The sequence below is a fragment of the Haemaphysalis longicornis genome, unplaced genomic scaffold (genome assembly GCF_048455015.1).
Source record: "Haemaphysalis longicornis isolate Haplotype H1 unplaced genomic scaffold, Haemaphysalis longicornis Haplotype H1 scaffold_8, whole genome shotgun sequence".
Lineage (NCBI taxonomy): Eukaryota > Metazoa > Arthropoda > Arachnida > Ixodida > Ixodidae > Haemaphysalis > Haemaphysalis longicornis.
In genome coordinates, this window is record NW_027526445.1 from 1841620 (window position 1) to 1863486 (window position 21867).

Consider the following 21867-nt stretch of genomic DNA (forward strand, 5'->3'; position numbering starts at 1 on the left):
AAAGCATCATTGTTTCATCCCCTTTGTGCCCCTCGTGCAGTGTGACTGGTGACATTGATCACTTCATATGACCTGCTCCAAAACCAACCCTGAGCGGACAAACTTTTTTCGTGATCTCCAGGAGTTAGGAGTGCCCCACGCTACATCGGAGGACATTATTTTTCCTAGTGACCACTGGATTGTGCAAAGAGAGGTGTCTCATCTCCTGCTTGGATTCTTGCAGTCCACAGGACTAAGTGAGGTGTGGTGACATTGTGTGTCTTACGGCAGGACTAAGTGAGGTGTGATGACTTTGAGAGTCTCTGATATTGTGTTGGGGACGATCAGGCGGAGCAATTGCCGGCAGCTATGGAAGGCCTGGCTAAGTCCGCCTCATTCAGCAATACTTACTACTACTACTACCACTTGCATGTTTCTATGCTATGTAATTCACTATTTCCTCAATGGTGGCCATAAACTGAACATACATCGGCATCCATGAAAGAGAGAAAAAAAACAAAAAACGCCACGCCTCAGTTCACATTGATCACTCTTTATTGATTATGTGCCGGCTGGCAAAATGACTACTTGGTGGTCCTAGGTGGTGGGAGTGACGAGTTCCCTTGGCATGTTATGTAAGTTGTGAAAGGGCCCCGCATTCCATTTTCAAAGCCTGTGTGTTCTTAGTTCTTTGCACGTATAGTTGTTTCTCCGAAGCTCAAGTTGAAATGGGTGTTCTTGTGGCGTGCTTGAAGGACATGCTCAAGAGCCCGGCATCTGAGCTAATATGTGGGGTGCACTTGCAGATCTTGCAGCCAGCCTCCACCACCACCGAGCATTCGTCCTCTGGGCTGACTTTGCACCTGACCTGGAAGGTGTGAGAGATCGATTAGCACCTCTGGTGATAAGTGGTGATGGGTCCGTGATCAAGGGTCATCACGTACACTAATGCAAGCTCTGTACCTTTCACAGATAAAGTGCACTATGCAGTGGAGCTAAAGCTGTTGAACATTGTAAAGCAACCGCTGCAGTAAGATCAGTCGCCTATGTCAAAGTCTCTAACAAAGTGACACTAATTGCTGAATAACTGTTTTCTTGCAAGATGATGTTTTAAGCAGCTCTCCGTGCTTATGTTTGACAGTCAACAATACGTCGTTTATTGAGAAATAAGTTATTACTATAGGCCGGATTTTTAGGCACTAAAAAAGCACGTTTTAGGCGCCAAAAATAGGCGGTAAAAACAACGTTTTAGGCACTAAAAAGAATAAAATAGGCGCAATACATTTTTAGATAAATGCTAATAATTTCAAGTGAAGACGTGAGCGAACTGTAAGCACGACAGGAAACCTAAAATGTTATTGCTATGATGCCACAATGGCAGTAACAGTTCAATTCAATTCAATTCAATTCTTTATTTTTCTCTCATAACAAGTTATATACATTGACCTTAGACGTGGAATTGCCCCGTAATACCTCTGGGCTAATGGCGATCAATTGGCTTAATTTCACAAGCGCATTGCTTACATACATGTTCAGATGCGAAAGTCACTCAAGCGTCGCATATTGTGAAACAGGCAGGAGAAACAATACTTGAAATATGGTAATACTGATTTATAAAAGCGCAAGCGTCGGCACAGGTGCGTCTCTCCTCCACTCTCCTCCTCTCCTCTCTCCGATAGCGAACGCGGTCTCAGTCGACGGTCGTCCGTGCTCCGTTTGCACTGTCTCGCAGTGCTCGACGATTGCTTGATGCGACGGTTCCTTTAGAGAATCAACCCAACGTAAACACCAATGGAACCACCCAGGTGCGTTGCATCACACCAGGGTTCCCGCGAGGGGAGGTGGGCGTAATTTTTAAGTGCAATGCACTTCTTAAGCGACCCTGAACCTGCGTCCACCGGCGATGTCCGCATCACATACCCACGTGGGGGATTGGCCAGGAATCTCCTCGTCTCCCTTGGCAACGGGGGGAGATGGGCGCGCGCTGCCTGGCCGCTGACATTCACATTCCCACGTGGGGGATTGGCCAGGAATCGGGCGTGAGAAGGGCTAATGCTCCCGCTTAAAGGAGTACTGACACGAAATTTCAAAGCTGAGATCTGCTCTAGCAATCAAGTACAACGACAACACAAATAGGTGTCTGTGAATAAATGCATCTTTCTTTCTTTGTAGTTGTGTGTGTGTGTGTGTGATCTCTCTTTCGCGAACATTACCGAACCGCGCAAATTCAACTCGTGCATTCGCACTTTCACATTGTTCCCCTCGGGGAAATGCGGGGAATTTTTCACCATCACTTTCTTTGCCCCTGACGGTATCATAGTTCCCCCGGGGAGTAGAGTTGTGCGTCCACCGCCAAGTCCGGCGGGAAAGCCACCCATAAAGCATGCAGAAGCCGCCGCTCCGGTTGCACCGGCGCAAAGGGAGGTTGGGGGGTGGGGGGGGGGGGGGGGGGGTGTTAAAAAGAGGACCAGGTTCAAACTCATAGAATTCAGAACAGTAAATATTTCCAGGTAGAATGAATAAAGGTATCAAATTGCACTCGAAAGCGAAACGTGACGCTACATAGTGCTGATTTAATTAGGCGCCAATTTGAGAAAAAAGGCATTTATAGGCATTTATCGGAGTTTAGGCACCAACACCCAAAATAGGCATTTATAGGCACTATAAAACAACCATAAAAGCCATCCTTGACCTCCAATTCGTGCTCATATATCGAAATGGGGCGATAGGATCGCAAGGAAAAAAATAGGCATTTGCCTAAAATCCGGTCTCTAGTTATTACTGCTGCCATTTCTCCCTTAATTTTTCAGCGAAATGAAAACTTAGACGAGCCTCCCCCTGAGCAAGGTGCTGAGGCATTCAATTTTTTGTTTTCTGGCTGAGGTTCATGTCCTTGGAAAAGTTAATCGGCACCAAAAGTTACCACACAGATTTGTTTTATGTTTACGTGTCCCTGCCACCTTGGTGTTTATTTCAGTGAAGGCTGAACCAAGTTCCGCCAATCCTGCGCTTCACCATTGAAGATTTGGGATGTCACAAATTGCAGTGCGAGAAAGTGTATGAGGCGCATCGATACCTGTTTTTGTTTTGCTGCTTCGAAGGGTGTATTTCCATTCACAATATACAATCCACCAATAAAGGTGTTAAATATATGCTTTCGTGGATTTTTAATCTTGATTGTGCACTGTTATGTGTCTTGACTGCTTCCTAGAAAGAATTTATTGAATGCATTGTAAAGCGCCACAACAAGAATGTCATCATTTCCTTATAATTTTATGAGGGTAGCCAATGTGCCCACTAGAAGCGTTACCAGCTAACAACTGCAGCTTAAACATGAAGGTAGGACTGAAGCAAACCTATTTATGCAGATCACTTTTACACCAACATGATAGCGTTTTATATGATGCACAGCTGTTCGAATGATTTTGTGCACGCAAGTACGGGTATATATTTCTAGTCTACTGTTTGTTTGGCAGCCAATTCGAGTTTGTAGTACGGTCCAATCTTCAGCAAGCTGCACTATTTGAAGATATTGCAAAAAAAAAAAAATCAGTTTGCTTGCACTTTGTGGAGATAGATGACCAGTGCTAGCCTTTCTTGAATGCGGGCCCGCAGTTATTCAATGACCGCTTTACGAAGGCGCGCTGACGACGATCCCCGGCACAAATCTGCGCCCGACATATCGCCCCCTTTCACGCATTTGTAAACTAATTTCAAGAATTGTCCTGCCTTGGCGGGGAGGGGGGGGAGCTCCTTGGGCGGTGTAGTCCACTGTGCAGGTAGCTGCTTGTACGGTGAAGGCAGGTTCCCGAGTTCTACGCGGGTGCGAGAACTGGACTTGTACAGCTGCGCTATAATGTGTCATTTTCAGATTTCCTATGGATGGAATTGACTAATACCCGTCCCGCGCACGTACACGAAAAATGGCATTAAGTTCTTAATGCCTTAAAAGTTTTAATGCCACTAATAAGCTGCTACAGGCAAAAATTTAACGCCGTTCGCTTGCTGTAATGTCATGGTTTAAGGCGTTCCGCACTCTCAGCACGAGTGTGTTGACGCGGAGCTGAACTTTGAAATGAGACGATTTTGTGTGCACTTTTGGTGGCACTAAAACAGCGGCCAAAGGAAAAACATCGTGCTACTCGTCGTTTTGAATTTTTCGGATTTGGCTACCGCTGACACGTGATGGCAGCTGCTGAAGCCAGAAACGGCTAACACCAGTTTTTTTAGAAAATACTATTTCTCAAAACGTTGTCCTAAAAAAAACATTTTTAACCCTTTTTAAGACGTCTTCCTCTACGTTAAAAACTTGTAAAATGAGAGTGCATTTCTCTTTTTTGTCATTTTGTCACAAATTCCATTCTTAAACGAGGAAAGGCAGTTGTGCGTATATCACCTTGGGGCAGGCTGTGGGCGGAACCTCTTCGTGGCACAGGCAGGCTGGACAGCCGTTCTCGTCATTCGTCAACTCGCACTCGCAGCTTGTCTCGGGTGTCGGGCAGGTGGTGGCTGAAAAGATAAAAATCGGAAATCGAGCAGACGTAAAAACTAAGTGTTTGTTGCCTTAACAAATTATTAGGCCTCTTTAGTTATTCAAAAATACGGCCGCCTTCGCAATCATGCGATACGAGGACTGTGGAAGCAGCAGAGCTGGCGGTCTTCACTTGCTTTAACTTTGCTTTTCTTTGGTCTGCCATCTTATCGGTAGATGGGGCACTGATGCCGTCGAGCGCACGCCGATAGGAGAACGCCCGCACTTCAGAACTGACGTCATCACTAGGCGCAGCCTATCCCCGACGCGCGCCTCCACACCCGAACACCTGCGCCGCGACGCGCGCTCCCCACACCCGCTCGTCGGCTCTGTGCCTCCTCGCAACTTGCCATAGCACTTCTTGGCCTAGCATTTTTCTGCTCTCCATTTTGCGGCGCGGATTGCAAGCGAAGCGAGGCACGGTTGAAGCACAGGCTTAAACAGTTCCGCTGTTACTTAAATCGCTGGCTGCAAATCTGGCCTTTTTTTTACGAACGCTTACCTCCAGGCCAGTGTGAGGCACCGCGAAATAGTTCACCTGGTCATCCTTACTAAACAAATTGGCCGCGTATCTGCTCCTTTCGTTGCAAATGCCGCCAAAAGACGATAGTCTTTATCGGCTTTTGCGAAGTAAACGCCTCCCTTCGCTTTCCCGTTCACCTCTCATGTTGTTCCTGTTGCGTCGCGCTCCTCCCAAGGTAAAGATTCCAAAGGTTTGCTTCTCAACTACGATTCTCAACTACGACTTTGGCGCTCTCTACGTAATAAGTCGTTTGCCCGAAACTGATATGAACGCTTGGTTAACGTAGCGTTCCCGTCGGGTTTTCTGGAAGCTGGCTTATTTTCCGTGGCCGACTTCGACTTATTGGCGTCTTATTCGTAAGCGGGAACTTATTCGGGAACTTATACGTACGGGCAAACGGGCCCTGGTGTCTCGATGCGAACGCTGCCGTACGGCGAAGAAGCTCGTTAATCGAGGCACCCTACTTGAACCGCGTTTCCCTACTCCACGTGCGTTGCAAGCAGAACGTGGAACCTATCTAGTAGAACCTTGCGTAACTGTTGCCGGTTGATTTCTTAAAATGGCGCCAGAAGCTATAGTGGCGCGGGTGACAGCAGGCGACGGCGGAGTGAATTCTTTTTCTGCAGTTGATGATGTATTTAATTTCGCAAAAGTCAAGCATGTTTGATTTTTTTCTAAAGGAACACTGCAAATATCACTTCTGTATTGGTTGGTTGTTTCATATTTGCGTAATGTCTTGTTCTTCTTCAACAATGTTGACAAGTATGAACATTACACCGGACATACACGGGTAGATTTAGCTGTGACTATATAAGACTATTGCGCAGGCATTGTGCTTTGGCCGGGAGGCTGAATCGGGTCACGGACAGACAGACGTACAGACAGACCAAAATTTCTGGGTTTAAAGGGACACTGAAGTGATATGTAAACATTGCGGGATTACTATAGCTCAAATTGTAGTCCGGAGTCCCCAGGCCATGTTTCGACCACTCTAGGCGAGTTTACGCGATTTTATTTAGTAGAAAAACTAATTCGAAAATGCTGTCCTCCTCTCTTTACGCTCGCCCATTTTCTGTGGCGTTTTCGTGTGACGTCAGGAGGGGATGAGCTGGCAAAGATCTCCCCGGCCGACAGAGTCAGTCGGCCCAGCGTTTCGTCCGCCGGCCGCCGGCGGGCCGTCGCAATCAAGGAGGTTAAAAAAAAATTGCTTGGTCGCAATTCGTTCGCTTAGTTGAAACGAAGCCAGGACACGTTTGTGAATGGAAGAATGTGCCTTTCTTTACTTGGTTTGTTTGTACACTGTATCTAGCTCCAGGTCAAGGTCGCTTCACACAAGCGCTGCACAAGCGCACATGCGACGCTTCGCTGACTGGTACGCCAGTAGGAAAATATAAGGCCTCTGAAAGGCGGGAGAAGAGTCAGCGAAGTCAATATAGGTACTAAGGAAATAAAATCAACTGATATTTTTACCGTACAGCGTAAAACTAGGGCGCGGGAAGCACTTTTTTGCGCTGGGCGAACAAGCACAGCGGTCAGCAGCACGACTACGCATCTGCGAACGCTTTTCCGTCTACGAAATGCAATTGCTAGACGTGAGCTACTGTGGAAACTCGGGCGACGCTTAGTGCACGAGCGCAGTACAACAAATAGTCACCTAAGCTGCTTGAAATGCCAAAACTAAATAAAAGTGTAAACCGGTTGTACAATATATGCCATATATTAGCAAGGCCTCCGCGTCCCGCTCCGTGGTTCAGTGGTCTTGGGCGCTAGGTATGTCACCGCAAATGTTTTGCAAGTCACGAGTTCGACTCCCCGCGGGTGCGTGCTTTTTTTTTTTTTTTGTAAGTTAACTTTTTTGTTTTCCGCCGATGTTTTCTATATTGAGTTCACCTTTTTTTGGGCCGCAACGTTCATGGCTGCACGAACTAGTTCACAAAACGCGCGCAGGCTGGCACTGGCGCGCTAGCGAGTTCTCGTTGGCGTGCTGTTGCCATAAGCACCCACTGCTTGCAGGCAGTGGGCACAGGCCAGAATGAACAGACCCTTGGCCTGGTGCGAACACGCTTTTTACGATACAGGCATGAGGGAGGCAAGCTCCAAATATGGGGGAAAAGCGCATGACATTTGGGCGTCTGCGGGTACGCGGAGGGCGTTCATGCACTGCGTAGGTCTCGGCTAGTGAATGCTACGACTACAAGCCGTCCTGGGAGGCTTATCTTGTGCATTTTACAGCCGACAACATGGCAGAAGCGCGGTACGATGATTACTGAGATATTGAGAATGCCCATTCAACAACGCCATTGGTTATGTTTTACAGAACAGAAACCGAAACTTGTTTGATTGCTAACCTTGGGCATCGTCCAATCACGGCGCCCCTCCTCCCAACGTCACAGCCTTAGTTGGTGCGGCCGCCGCAAACCGCACATGGTAGTTTTTCTTCTTTCGTGCTTTGTAAAATAATTACCGATTTGTCAACCGGATAAACGATTAAAAGTGTGCTAATTTGAGCCAGTCTGCGCAGTGCAAGCGAAAACGGGAGCTTGACAAATTCACTTCAGTGTCCCTTTAAGTAGCCCAAGAAAGACGCGTCTTTAAAAAAAAATCCAACCCTTTATGAATTACTTTTTAGTGCGCACGCAGCACTTTGGCGCCCGGTACAGGGGTTTGGCGCCAGCGAAGGCGGCGGTGTTTGCGTAACCGAACGAGCGAACCAGACATCCCAGCAGAAAGAAAACGAAAGGAACAGCGTCTGGCGAAATAGAGGAGGAGGACGGCCCTCGCTGGGAAGGCGTCATCTCCCAGCGCGTCGCCACGGCTCAGTATCTCGATGACTGCCTCCCCCTCACACTTTCGCCAGTCTTCTCCTCCGTTTGTGGCTCATCTAAACCACGTGACGTTTGTGCGGGAAGTTCATACATGATTTGCAACAACACGCTGGGTGTGCAGCGAAGCACCGCGAGATAACGGCAGAGGTGCACGCGCCGCCATTCGTTCACTGATCACGCAATCACTTTCTGAGACACAGCAGATATGCGCCGTGACTGAGAAGACTGCAGTTCGCGCTGCGCACAAATTTCGCTTTAGGGAGTAGAGTAATCATTATGTCTTTTTTTTTTGTCTCAGGAAATAAGGAAATTGGGGCTGCTTCGCACTAATGGCGTGAAGAATGGGCAAACAGCGAAGCTGGGGGTCCCGTCTAGCTTGTTCTTGATTTGGCTAAGTTTACGCGCGGTTATTCTTGGAGACTTCACCAAGTTTTCGGCGAGGTGTCGTTGCTAGCCCCCTCCCCCCTCCCCCCAAAGAGCAATGAACATTCGGTCATGAAAGTTTGTACAATGTACGCGTGCCCGCCATCTTTCCAGTGAAGCTCCGAGAGTTACAGAGGGCGCAGCGTGGCGAGCGTTTGTTCAAAATTTTTGAACTCGTTCGGGGGCCACTGTTCGGCCTGTGTAGTTCGGCGTATAGGACGCCAAAAAAATCCTGGGCTATATCTACTACCGTGGAACCTGGGGAGGAGAGAAGCGTGCAGTGTTCAAAGATTGTAAGCCTCTGTTGCCACACGGCGCGCGCTGATTGGGTGCCGGAGAAGCGCCGGTGGGAGGAGCAATCGCGCGCTTGCTGAGGCGGTGGCGCCCTCTCCAGCGTTGAACCGAATTTGAACGGGCCCTAGGCAGGGTTCCAAAGGTTGTGATTTTATGCGCGCAATCGTTGAAGTACTATTCAAAGAATGTCCTGCGCAAAAAAAAATGGTTTAAAAGCGTTCGGTATTAGCCGAGTTATCGTTCATTAAAAAGGTCCCGCAATAAGGAGGCCTGGCGCGTCCACCCGTTTACCATGCTTCAACTTTTTTTATACTTTTATGTTCAATTTTATGATCTTATTGACCACTGCCTAAAGCTGCTAATGCGGGGGCCTGCGGCCTTGTCAAGCTGCCTTTATGACAGCTTTTTCCGCGGGCCTCCAGCGTCATGTATGCGTTGTGTACGTGATGCGAATAAAGGCTAAAGGCTTGTACCGCGCCTACAAAGCACTGTGGAAGCTGGCACGTCACCGGCCAGGCGCAAGACCACCAAGAGAAACAGGGCTGGTTCGAGATGCCCGCAGCGATTGGCTCCGCTGGGCGGTACGTCACGCATTTTTTTTTTTTTTTAGCAGACGACGGCCACGTTCCGCCTACTACAGCCGCTACCGCTCAGCGGGGCCGGTCGGTGGTCGGCCCGTATTGAACTGCAACTGTTGCTCGTGCGCCCGCGTCGGCACATCAGTTTCATAATAGTGGAAACAAGCGCTTGAGGGCCAGATAGGGGGCTCCAAACGCAACGTGCTCGCTCTCGACAATAATTGAAGATTGCCACCGACGACTAGCGGCCCGCTAGCGTTTCTGCATGCGGCGCTGTCGCGGCGGTTGGTTCACCGAGGTCGGAGAAAAGGCTTAGCATCGCCGCAGTTATTCGGACACCGCTTTGCGAGGCGCGCTGACGACGATCCCCAGCGCAATCTTTCACTGCACTGTCACCCCCTTTCACGCATTTATAAACTAATTTTCAGCGATAGTCCAACTCTGGCGGGCAGTGACAAGTTTTAGCTGCAGTGAGTTGCGACGGTAATTGGAACACTTTAAAAACGTTTCCTGAGCGAACCGCCGGTCTGTTCGCGCTCAAACTTCACACGAAGGTCGCATTTTGGGGTCTATTTTGTTTTACGCCGGGAACAACGACGGTACTTCCCTGTTTATACTGAAAATAAATAAAAACGATTTTCGCCTATGGGAAAATGGCGGCGATTTGGACGTACGAGCCCGAAAACCGGATTTTCTGATCGTCTGTTAGCTTATTTCTAGGTGCATTTTCTGATCGTCTGCTGCACCATTTGGCTCCGTACGTGAATTCCAAACATGCGTTTCACTCTGCAGGTAATTCCGTCATTCCAACATCAACTTGCGCTGGCTCGCGCGTCCAAATCAGCCGCCATTTTCCCATAGGCGAAAATCGTTTTTATTTATTTTCAGAATACACAGGTAAGTACCATCGTTGCTCCCGGTATCAAACAAAATAGACCACAAATTGCGACCTTCGTGGCAAGTTTGAACGCGAACTGAGCGGCGTTCGCTCAGGAAATTTTTTTTACGTGTTCCAATTATCGTCGCAACACCCTGTATACCGTATCGTGCATACACCGCACAGTGGGCTCCTTGCCGACCGTGCAGGCAGATGCTTGCCGCGGTCGCGCGTGTAGCGGGCGTTTTTTAGATGCGACGCTCAGAGCATCTCTTGTCGGCGGCCCTGTCCTTCCTGCGTGCGTCCGTTGTTGTCCGCAGCCACTCTCCCCCTCTCCTCTCTGATAGCGAACACTCTCTCGCGAGGGGCATTGGATTGGATTGGCTTGGATTGAATTTGGATTGGAATAAAGTGGATTGTGTTGGATTGTGTTGCGTCATAGCCGGAGCACTCTCTCCGCGGTCTCTTCTCCTTCGGCCGCGCTGCGCATATAACCGGTGGGCCGCTCCCCGGCGGCCTTTTGGTCGACGGTTGCTCTCCGCTGCGCTGGAACCCCCCTCAGCGTCGCATCACACCAGGGTTCCCGCGAGGGGAGGTGGGCGTAATTTTTTTTCTGCAGAGACGCTGCGCTCTGTATTTTTCAGCGTTATTCATACCTTGTAAACGACGCGCTATATCTACAAATTCAGCTAAGATCGAGTGACGGATGGCGACGACGGCGACGATCGACACTCGCCCCTACTGAAATACGCCGTGCCGCCGGCGCAAGAGCACCGCGCGCACCCGCCTTTCAACCAGAGCCGAGCCGGACCGGTGATTGGCTACAACATTTAAAGGGGCCCACCATTAGCGACGCCGTACTATTCGGTGCTTTGTGCGTCACAGAGGCTGCGTCACAAGCAATCTGCCGCACGTCAGAGCGCGGAGGTGTGGCGGCGAGGAAGCGGCAGGTGAGCCAGGAAAGGAAGAAAGGACCTTTGTTGCGTGTTTATGAGGCCCGTGCTTTACGCAGATGTGTAATAGTTGGTATACGTTGTCGTGAAGGGCTACTCCAGCGATCGTGCGTTTGAAATGGCAACCTTCAGAAGCCTATCTAGGGCCAATTTCAGAAATTCGAAGTTTGGGGTAGTGGGAGGGTTCAACGTTAACCTGAGCGCAGTGCAATGCCTGCGCCTCGCCCTGGGGGCTCGTCATGACAGATAATTTATTAAATCTTGCTACAGCTTGGACCCGCTGTACTTATAACTACTACATGGGTCGACAGGACACAGGATATACGCAATGCGCTGCAGAGCAAACAAAATGGTGATCAATGAGGCCCGGCACCAGAGAAGAATGCCTTGTCTTGCGTCGACCGACCACCTGACCTGATCAGGCCTAGCGTCGTGAGCTGGTGAGTACTTGAGTGTAACACAATTATAACTGCTTTTCTGCTTGTGCTGGGCGCTTGTGAAGCGGACAGAAAGCGTTCTACAAATCTTTCAATCATGTTAGTTGATTTTAAACAGGTTTTCTCCATTATGCACTTTTCTTAGTACGCGTGACGTTGTAGCGCGAGGCGTTGGAAAACGGCTGTCCCAGTGTTTTACTAGTACAGCGACTATATGAGATGGTGACGACGGGAGACGCCGACAGCCCGAGCCCCTAAGGGACTTGGCCCCTAATAAGCAATTGCTTTTAAAAAGGCCATGCAGACAACACACAAGTTTGGTTCATTCGAAAGATTGCCTCGTTAGAATCATACTGACACCGCTTTTAACGAACACTTCGTTCAAATAAGCTATATAATTAGGAAGAAAGGAAATGGCCATGCGACCCACTAGCTCATTTCCCGCACTAGAAACTATAATGTCATGTGTGCCCAGCTGTGCGATTCGCTGAGGTTAGCAAATTAGGCATGGCTTAAGCTTGCCCAACGAGCTATTTGCGCCTTAATGTAATGCATATTCATTTTACAGCAGTAAAAATGGTGCGGTAAACAATAAAAGTTACCAAAATACACGTACCGATGCGGACTGCTGTTGGAACTGGGCGCACAATACTTGTTTTAGCTCTACAGCAGTCCGCCGCTTTGGAGTTGTCTTACAAGACACTGGCCGATTGGCGTGAGCGACGTTGTCTTACGTGACCCTGTTTGTTGAGGATACCCCATGTTTCACGAAACGATTACTTTCTACAATAGCAAAAACAAGCCAGGTGCAAATACGGTCAAAAACAAAGCAACGGCGGAAAATGGTCCGCGGATGAGTGCGGTAGCGCCACCTGGGAGGACTGAGGGAAAGCAAGGCTGCACAGCTGAATGACGCAGTCGAAGTTCGTTTGAATACGCACACTCATGACTTTATTTCTGACGTCCCGAAAACACACGATTTGGCGGGAGAATCGAAATTTCAACCAAAATTTATTAGCGGCTCAGTGAATATGGCGACGCGAAGGCCGCAAGAATACACTTATATTCGCCCCTCCCCAGGTTTCACGCTGGTGGAGATAGCCCGGTATCTTCTTTTAGATGCGATGCATCTCTTGCTCTGAGGCATGTCCCTCCTGCGTCGGCGTCGGCGGCGTCCGCACGCCACCTGCGCATGCGCGACTCTCCTCCGCTCTTTTCTCCGACAGCTGTGCGCAACACTCTCACTCCGTGTCAGTATCATAAACAACATCTGAGTGCGCGCGCTTCGCTCCGCTCCCGTTGCGCAAAGTGCGCGCATGCGCGACTCTCCTCCGCTGTCTCCTCTCCTTCAGGCGCTGTGAATAAATTGAACTCCCCGATGCGTCGCATCACACCACGGCTCCCTCGCGGGAAGATGGGCGTAATTTTTTTTCGTAACCCGGTCACCAGCCAGGTGCTCGGGACGTCACTCGCGCAACTCCTCGGCCAAGAACTGCTTGATGATGACGATGACGACGATAATGACGATGATATATTTCTTAGCCAGTTGGGCACAAGCTGTTTCCGAGAGGCCATGAACTTTTTCAACTTCTAGTGCCAGCTGCCATAGTCATTGCGACCAGTGCCTTCATGGGTTCCCGCAGTGGGGCAAGAGAGCCCAACTTGTGAGGCAAGCATGCTCGGACCCCCAGCTCCCGAAGGAGCTCGTGACTCGTGCGGCTGAAGTCGTCGCGGCCCTCAGGGTTGCGCCCACTGCGCCCTAATCCACTATGTAAATAAAAGTTATTTCTCTCTCTCTCTCTCTGAACTCTGACATCAATGAAAAGCCAGTTTTTCAAACTATGCTAAGCAGAGAAAGAGTTTGTGCATAGCCCATGTATGTATCACATGGGGACACGTGCGAGGTATTAGCCAAAAGAAGATGACGGTAGCGCGTTCGGACTCGGGTACAAGCTAGCGGGCGAAGTACAAGAGGATCTTTCGCCTTGCCTGCGCGGTGCTCTCAGGATTGTAAATACACTGTGTGGGGTGTGGATGCCTCTCGTACCGCTTGGCTTCACGTCTTCCTTCACATCACCGTAATAATATCTATTAAATCACTTACCAAGTCGAAATCTAAATTATTCATATAGCAATGACGTGCTTCTTGACCTGGGAGACGACAAAAAAAAGACATAAGTGTGACTGCCTCAGCCAATAGTTGTTAAATTTGTCACAAATACATTTGGCCAGCAGCGAATGTTGTCGGTTCGTTGCGATGGGCCCCGTCGACGAAACGTGCCTGTAATCATACGCTCAAGCCTCCCCTCAAGGCAATGCGGATTGATCTTCGGTTTTTTTTTATTTGTCCTTGCATTTTAATGTTTTGTAGTTGTGTATGAAGCAAGGAAGACCCCGCGTAAATGAAACGTATTGTGTAAAGGGAGCTGGTGCCTGTGGTGGGAGAGCAGTCCCCCCCTCCCAGGACACAGGCTGTCCTCTCAGAGCACAATTTATGTACCAAAAAGTGTACGTCATTTGCATTCGTGTTCATGCCGTGTTAGTTCTTGACTAATTTCGTATCTGCTTTGTTAATAGTTTTAGCAGTCCGTATGCTCCGGCCGTTCCGTTCGTTACGTTGCTACCGGGTTAACCGGCACCCGACGGCGCATGCGCCATTTTTTCCGTACGCGGCCGGCGTCTCTCCCGGCGCTCTGCTTCCGTGTTACCGTATCCGGAGCCCGCAACCGGCTTGCGTTGCTCTGGTCGGCTCGGGTGTTGGGAACTTTAGGCTTAGCGTCTGGCGAATATTTGATCGCCGCTATCTGTGCAACTGCGAATGACAATCCGTAACACAACTTTTCACCACACTATCATCCCCTTTCTCGCATGTGAAACTTTATTTGAGCTACAACTGCCGTTTGAGCGATCGGTGACCGAGACATCTGCGTAGCCTGTTTCGATGCTTCCGCGCAGGTATCGCCATCTCTCGGCCGCTCGACGCACCGCGCGCCGCGGCATCCACGGCCGGTCAGCATAGGCTTGCATCTCGGCAGATATCTGATCGCCGCTCTTAAAATAAGCCCTGAGAACAATCCATAGCACAATTTTTCACCACACTAACACCCACTTTCTCTCAGGTGGAACTTCGTTTTAGCGATCAGATTGATTCGGAAGATCAGCGACAAGCGGTTGCTACCGTGGTCTGCACGGTTCGAGCCGCTGAGTGTGCCGAGCTGGCAGGCGCGACCGGCGTGTGCGCGGACTGTTTCCGATGCAGAAAACGCTTCACGATTGCCTGCTTTATCCATTTCTTGCGTACAAACGCGCGGAATCTACAAATTCAGCTCAGCGATCGTCGTAGTTGACCATGGAGCAAAAACAGTGGGCGGAGCGGCGCCGACGAGGCATCGCACACCCGCATCGGGCCATGTGTCTCAAATTCACGCGTACGACTAGTCGTGGTGACAGTCGTAACGATCAGTCGCATACGAATCGCGTGTACCAATCGTACATGTGTCTAGCGCTTCAATCGGGCAAGGCCAAGGCCATTCCTCCACGTGAACGGCACGCGACCATGTCGTCACCTGCGCTCGCTCTGGTGCCGTCGCCGCCGCCGCAGCCCCTGCCTCACAATGCGTCCGGCCGAGCGCGACTTATTTTAGATTGCAATGCTTTAGGGGAAACTGCGTTGTTTATTTACGTATTTTTAGCGTGTGGATTTTTGCAACAACTCGGCTAATCAGCCGTCACACGGAACGAACGGTACGACGCTACGGAGTGCTAAAACACGTTTTCCATCTCACTACACGGAAAGAACCCGGTACGTGCGCGCGCATGCGCAGTCGGGTCCCGGTAAACCAGGTAGCAACGTATTGATTGATTGTGGGGGTTTAACGCGCCGACGCAACGCAGGCGATGAGGCGCGCCGTAGTGGAGGACTCCGGATTAATTTTGACCACCTGGGGATCTTAAACGTGCGCCGAAATCTCGTACACACGGGCGTTTTTGCTTTTCGCCTCCATCAGAAAAGCGGCCGCCGCTGCCGGGAATCGAACCCGCGACCTCGTGCTCAGCAGCGCAACGCCTTAGCCACTGAGCCACCGCGGCGGGTAGTAGCAACGTAACGAAAGGAACGGCCGGAGCATACGGACTGCTAAAACTCTCTAATAGCAAGGAGAGATGTCGTCCTGGAATGTAACGTACGGCCCGAGTATGTGAACGTGGAAAAGCGTAACCACGAGTGTTTTGTAGCTGCTTTTGTTACAGGAGGAAAATAATTGCTTTCGCCTTTTACTAAAGATCACCGTGGGGAGCGGCTGTTGAATGATCTTTAACGGCCAATTTTTACATGGCCCTGGCCGTTTAGCTGGGGCCTCAAATCGAAAGCCAAAATCAGATTCTGTTCCCGTGCGTTTCACGGCGTCGGCGCGAAACAGCTTTCTACGCTGCCGGTGCCGTCCGCAGGCGTGGCTCCGCGGGGCCATTCAACACGTTTAGCACTACTAGCAAGCACGATGGCCAGTCCCGGGTGGGCTGCTTGATAGGGCAGACTTGGTGAACGCCGCTGTCTCGCTTAATTTCATTTCATTTCGTTTCATTCTAGTGCGCCAGACTCAAGCTCCCACTAGTGTGTTTAACGTCGGCGTTGGGGAACGAACCGAGCGAACGAAGGGAGAACCAAAAACAGAAAGAAAACACACGAGGAAAGTGTGGCGAAAGTCTGAAGGAGAGGGCGGTGTGCCGAAGCGGCGCGAGACGCTCCTCGGCGGTGACGCATGGAGAAAGCGTGAAGGGGAGGCAGTGACACACGGTGGGCGGTGGCGACGCGCTGCGAGATGCCGCCATAGCAGCGCGTGCCGTCATGCGCTCGACGATGACGCGTTCACTTCCTGAGACGAAGTTCGCGGTCCCTTCCCGAGACGCAGATTGCCGTGACTTCCTGAGACGCAGTTCGCGCCGCCGACGCGGAGGCTTACCATCGCTGACGTTTGCGCGTGTGGTTCAAACACGATTTACGACGACATTCGCGGCGACGCGCTGCGAGATAACGGCAGAGTAGCGCGCGCCGCCGTGAGCCCGCTGATCACGCGATCACGTCCTGGGACGCAGCAGCTGTGCGCCGTGACCGAGAAGAATGCAGTTCGCGCTGCGGCCACATTTCGCGTCAGGGAGTGCAGCAATCGTCGGCCATTTTTTCATTTCACTTATTTATACTTCAGGCCAAGATGATGGCCCTTGCAGGAAAGGTAATACACGAGAAGTGAGTACAAACAGCGCATGAGCAAGATGCTACTTATAGCATGTTACAAATACGCCTCCATACAACCACCACGTAATAACATACCTGTAGATGAAACCACAGTGGGGCGAAAACGTCGTGTCCCAGCAACAGAGGAGCACTAAATCACAGAAAAGCAAGAAATTTGGATACAAGGTAAAAGTAGTTGCGACACTGCTTTATATTACGCCAATTCAAGAGACCGTTGGTTCTCCACATGTTTCAATGTATATGTTTAACGCGCCGAAGCTATAGCTGGGATATGAGGCGGGCCGTAGTACCACATACGAATCGTTAACGTGCGCCGAAATGTCGACGCACGGTCGTTTGTTCGCTTGGCCTCCACCTGAAAAGCGGCCACCACGGCAGGGAAATAAATCCCCGTCCTTGCACTCAGCAGCCCAGCGCCTCAACCACTGAACCGCCACGGCAGGTAAAGCGAGATTTCGAGTGAACCGATTTCATTAAAACGGCGGTTTAGTGCGGGTGCATTTGAGTTTGTGGCTCACCATTAAGAGTTTACTTTTACGCCAATTTTAGCGTCTACGCATACCGATCCCCGTGAGAGTTAAAAATGAATTCAATTTGTTCTTGCAAAGAAGGTACGAGACACGGACCCGCACGGGGAGGGGGTTGTCTATCTAGTTCGCGGTTTTATTTTGTCAACACCGGAGAAAATAAAAATATATAAAAAAGTAAAAGCACGAGAACGGATGAAGAGAACGGATGTACGCTTCGCTGCGCTTAGTGTGAACAAACTTGCAAAAGAAGAAAGTTAATACGCCTCGTTGGATTCTGCGGTTCCGTCCGGTCGGTCTCGCGACTACTGAAGCTCGCTTTGTTCTAAGATGCTTGATTTAGGCACCGTTATCATGCAGCTGCAGTGACCCTTCATTTCCGAACGGACCCCGCTCCGGACCCGGAACATGCGGTCGCCCTGGGGCATATCGTAAGACCCTGGTGCTGCTCGTCCGCTATCCTGATGACTCCGGAAGGCACTTCCATGATCTCCCTGCTTGGAGCATTCAGGATTGATCGGAGGCTGGGAGGGCCAGGCCCCCAGAGACGCACAATATCGTCTGACTCCCCCATCCCTTGCGGCAGTATGGCTTAAGACTACAATATCGCAGAAATAAAGACGTGTTAGAGAGAGAAAAAACTTAGACACGCGACATCTCCCAAATGGGGACGTACAGGGTATGCAGTTTAGGTGGCTGCGTCCATGAAATGAATCCCGGGCCGTCTCCACTAACGTGAAACCGCGGACGGGCGATGCATACAGTGCGTAAGCGTATTCTTGGCACCTTGGCGTTTTTGCCAACGTAGATGAAACCATTGCGGGGGGGGGGGGGGAAGCGTAGAGGTATACAGCTTTGCTGTAAAAGTCTCTTGTCTTTGAAGCCCAAAGCTCTCTAGTGCGAGGCGTAAACGAGTGTGCCGGTGTTTTTTTAGTACGCGTTACGTTCTAGCATGAGGCGTAAACGAGTTTCCCGGTGTTTTAGTACCGTTACTGACCACATGAAACGACGATTACGACGACGACATGAGACGCCAACAGCCCCATCCCATAAGGGGCTTCGCCCCTGAAAAACTCCGAAACTAGTCGGCCAAGTCACACATCCACAGCTGTGCGTGCGTCGAACGAATAGCTTGTGAAAGCCACGTACGAAACTACTGATGGCATTTCGTAACTTCTGCTACCGGGAACATTATGTCGCTTAGAATCGTACATGGCTTCAACTGTGTGCATATAATTGTGGAACACTTACATTCATCGGTGCATTGATACACTTGCGAGGCTATCGGATAAATTCGCCATGTCATTTTACCCTCTTCACTTTCATTCGTCGCCGCTGCCATAGCAGCTATTCCCGAGCGAGTAATTGCTGCATTCACAACGCTCTTATGAGCAGGAACCAACACAATACACGGGAAACAGCAGAACACTTCTCCAGGATGTGGGCAACCGTGGGAAGGCGTTAGAGCATAAGAAACTCACTTTTCGTCTCTTGTGTCATGCCACCCACTACGCAGCTCAGCAGCATCGCCAAGACAACGGCACCAATCATCTTCCTGGATCCAACGACGCCGGAACGCCACAGGAAATGTGCGCACCTCTCCTTAGTGTAAAAAGGGAAACTCAGTTACAGGTAAACTTTCCAGACTACAGGATATAGAGGTGGCGTTCGTATAAAGATTCTCTCTAAGGAGGTCTTCCGTCCGAAGTGGTGCTGTGTGAACCAGGCAGGCACTGGTACACGCGTTCATCTGACAGCGAAAGCAGCCGTGGCCGCGGCTTTTCTGCGCCGTGGATTCGTTAGGGTTACGTGTCGCTGCCACGCGGCTGCAGGAAGCGTCACAGTGGGTGAACTTTCCCGCTCACTGTCCTGCGCGCCGCCCCCATAGCGCGCGACGGGGACTCTGGGCCTTTCAGTTTGCGCGTCCGTGCGTGAAGGTCGCCGTCGACGACGTGGCCGTGTGTGTGTGTGCTGTTAGTCTGGCGGGAAACGTCGTGGCATGTGGATCCGTTTTCGGAAACACCACGATACACGCCGCATACACGCACCGTCGCTGCACTAGCAGCAGAAGGTGACGCGGCCGAGACACATCCTGGCGTGAGTCGGCATTTTCTAGACGGCTGGGCATCGCGTGAGCCGCTTAGGAATCTTGTTGTTTCGCCAACTTGCGCGCTTGGTTGGCTTCTGTGTTGTCCGTATTTGGACGTGCCTTCGGAGTGTGTCTGATTGTACTCTCATAGTTGCGTGGAGGCGCCGATGGGTTGCCACGCCAACTCTTCTTACATCACGCGCATGATTGACGCGTGCAGCACTCGAAGCAAAGACGACCTTGTTATGACGTGCTCAACCGGAGGTGCTGGCTTCCGGCGGCAACACAGTTTTTTGGTGGACGAAGCATTGTGCCGTTAACCTGAATTTCCCAATACGCCGCTACATCCCCCACAGAAGGGAGGTATACGTAATTGAAATGTCTCTTGCGTGCTTCTCTGCTCTGCCAGCGTGACCAATGAATAAACATTTACCGTCGCGTAAACAGCCCGTGCCGTCGCCAAGGCCTCGATGGATGATCAGTAAGCGCTGTTTGCGGCAGCATTACGGAGTTCTCTATGATTTCACGAAGATAATAGTGTTGTGTACACAGGGTTGGGGTGTGGGACAAGAGGGCCGTCACCCCCTCTCAAAGTTTTTGATTTTGGGGGTGCGGAGAGAAGGGGCGGGAAGAAAACAATAACTTTGCTTGTCAGCAAACAATGACTACTGATTATTGTTTTTGCGCAGATTAGCTGCGCGTCAAGCACACGAGGCTTCGATGTACAGGTGCCGTCAGGGGTAATTGGAACACGGGAGCTGTGGCCGAACGGCATCAGAGCGCCGTGTAGCTTTACCTGCGGTAACCGAAAGGAGCAGGACACGCATGCGCGCCTGCAGACGGTGATAGCCCATGTATACTTTTCTCGAACCACTTCTTAAACCTGGTTCCTAGCATTTTTCGCAGCAGACTGGAACCGGCGATGGCGGTGATAGCAGACACACCTAAACATACTTGAAAAAAAAAAAAAAACAATTGTATCGGCATATTCCTGTACGTGATAGCGCCGCTTCTTCCCACTTTAGCGTGCCCTGAAAGTGTGCGAGATACGCTGCCAGTTGTGTCTCTGTTATCAGCGCAATCGCTGAGACCAGGATGCTGCGAAAAATGCTCGAAGCGAGGTTTAAGAAGTGGTTCGAGAACGGAATAGATGGGCTATCACCGTCGGCAGGCGCGCATGCGTGTTCTGCTCCGTTCGGTTACCGCCGGTGCAGCTACACGGATACGATTCAGCCCCAGTTCCCGTGTTCCAAGTACCATAGAGTTTCTTACAGTATACACCAGAGAAGAATCTGGCGCTAGCGTGTATGCGGCTCACATCAAGGTCGTTTGTGTCGTCATGGACCGCCATTATACATCGCGCTCGCCTTAGTTTCATAAATTGCTTGGATTGAAACGTTTTAGTGACCACAAATTTAAACAAAGTGCCACAAAAACGAAGAATAGTGTTCAATTATGTAAGTGGAAAATAAAAACAGGCTCTTTTAAAACAACGACAAAAAGAATTAAAGCGTATTTTTGCCGGAACGGTTGTGCCTGCTATTCCGCAGGACAAGGTTGTAGTTACGAACAATGTTATTATTTGGGGGGTAGCTCATTAGGGACTGTGATTTTAATAATTTTACCACCATTATTAAAAAAATAAGTTGTTTGAAGAGTTTCAAAAGTTTTTTGAGCGTGCCTATGAAAACGTTGCCTTCGTGGTGAAGCGGTGCACCGCGACCGCCAGCTAGTTTAACAAGAAAAATGAAAACGTGGCGTTAAACAGTCGTGAGCGATGACAAGATAGCACGCATACAAGCGCCGGTATCTGCAGTATCTTGTCTTCGTCGAAGTACGTTTTGTTTCTTCTTTTCGTCAGCTACAAATTACCCCCTCAGTCATACGTCCTTTGACTCCGGCATGAGCACCGTCAGGTGCGATCACGCATTGCCTGCTGTTTCACTGAACACGGCTACCACAGAAACGAGAGGATTGCGGCTTCCTTGTAGCTCGTAAACATGTGAATGCATAGTGAGGAAAGCAAATCCCAAAAACCGCTTAAGAATCCAGTTGTCATGCCAAGCCCAAGCCAAAAAAGATGTCTTCCCATGAACCCCCACGACGACATGGCTTACAAGGCGCAGTTTCCTCTCTAGTGTACTTACTATATGCCAAGTACCTCTGACGGCAGCTGTAAGTACGTCCTCACCACGAAGATGAGCCATTTTGCAATTTCAGTGGGGAAAAAATAAAGATAAAATTCCCCCGCATTTCCCCGAGGGGGAGAATGTGAAAGTGCGAATGCACGGTTGTCGGCCCGCTTGCGGCGCTTGCGCTCGGCCCCCGCAGCCCACCGCCTCGCCGCCTTCTCTTCCATCTCTTCCATCGGGTTTGTAGTATCACGTGTACACCACGCAGTTATCAAGCCGCTATAACGCCGCTGAGTCGCCAACGCACGCCGCTGACGACGTAGTTTGAATGCGTTAAAGATATAAGGCGCGTCACTACCACTGATATCAGCGTCGCCTCCGTGGCTTGGTCGGTAGAGCGTCGCGCTGCGGCCGCAAAGTCCTCGGATCGAAACCTGGCGCCGGATGC

At 50.3% G+C, this 21867-nt stretch overlaps 1 protein-coding gene across 1 annotated transcript; it reads right to left on the minus strand.

The window, feature by feature from the left end:
- Positions 1-516: 516 nt before the first annotated feature.
- LOC144148715 (uncharacterized) lies at positions 517-19074 on the minus strand. The gene is made up of 3 exons (XM_077680233.1): positions 18680-19074; positions 4376-4488; positions 517-847 (listed from the first exon to the last, which is right to left on the minus strand). Exons 1-3 carry the CDS (start codon positions 18747-18749, stop codon positions 698-700), a joined length of 333 nt encoding a protein of 110 aa, XP_077536359.1. The 5' UTR covers positions 18750-19074; the 3' UTR covers positions 517-697.
- Positions 19075-21867: the final 2793 nt, after the last annotated feature.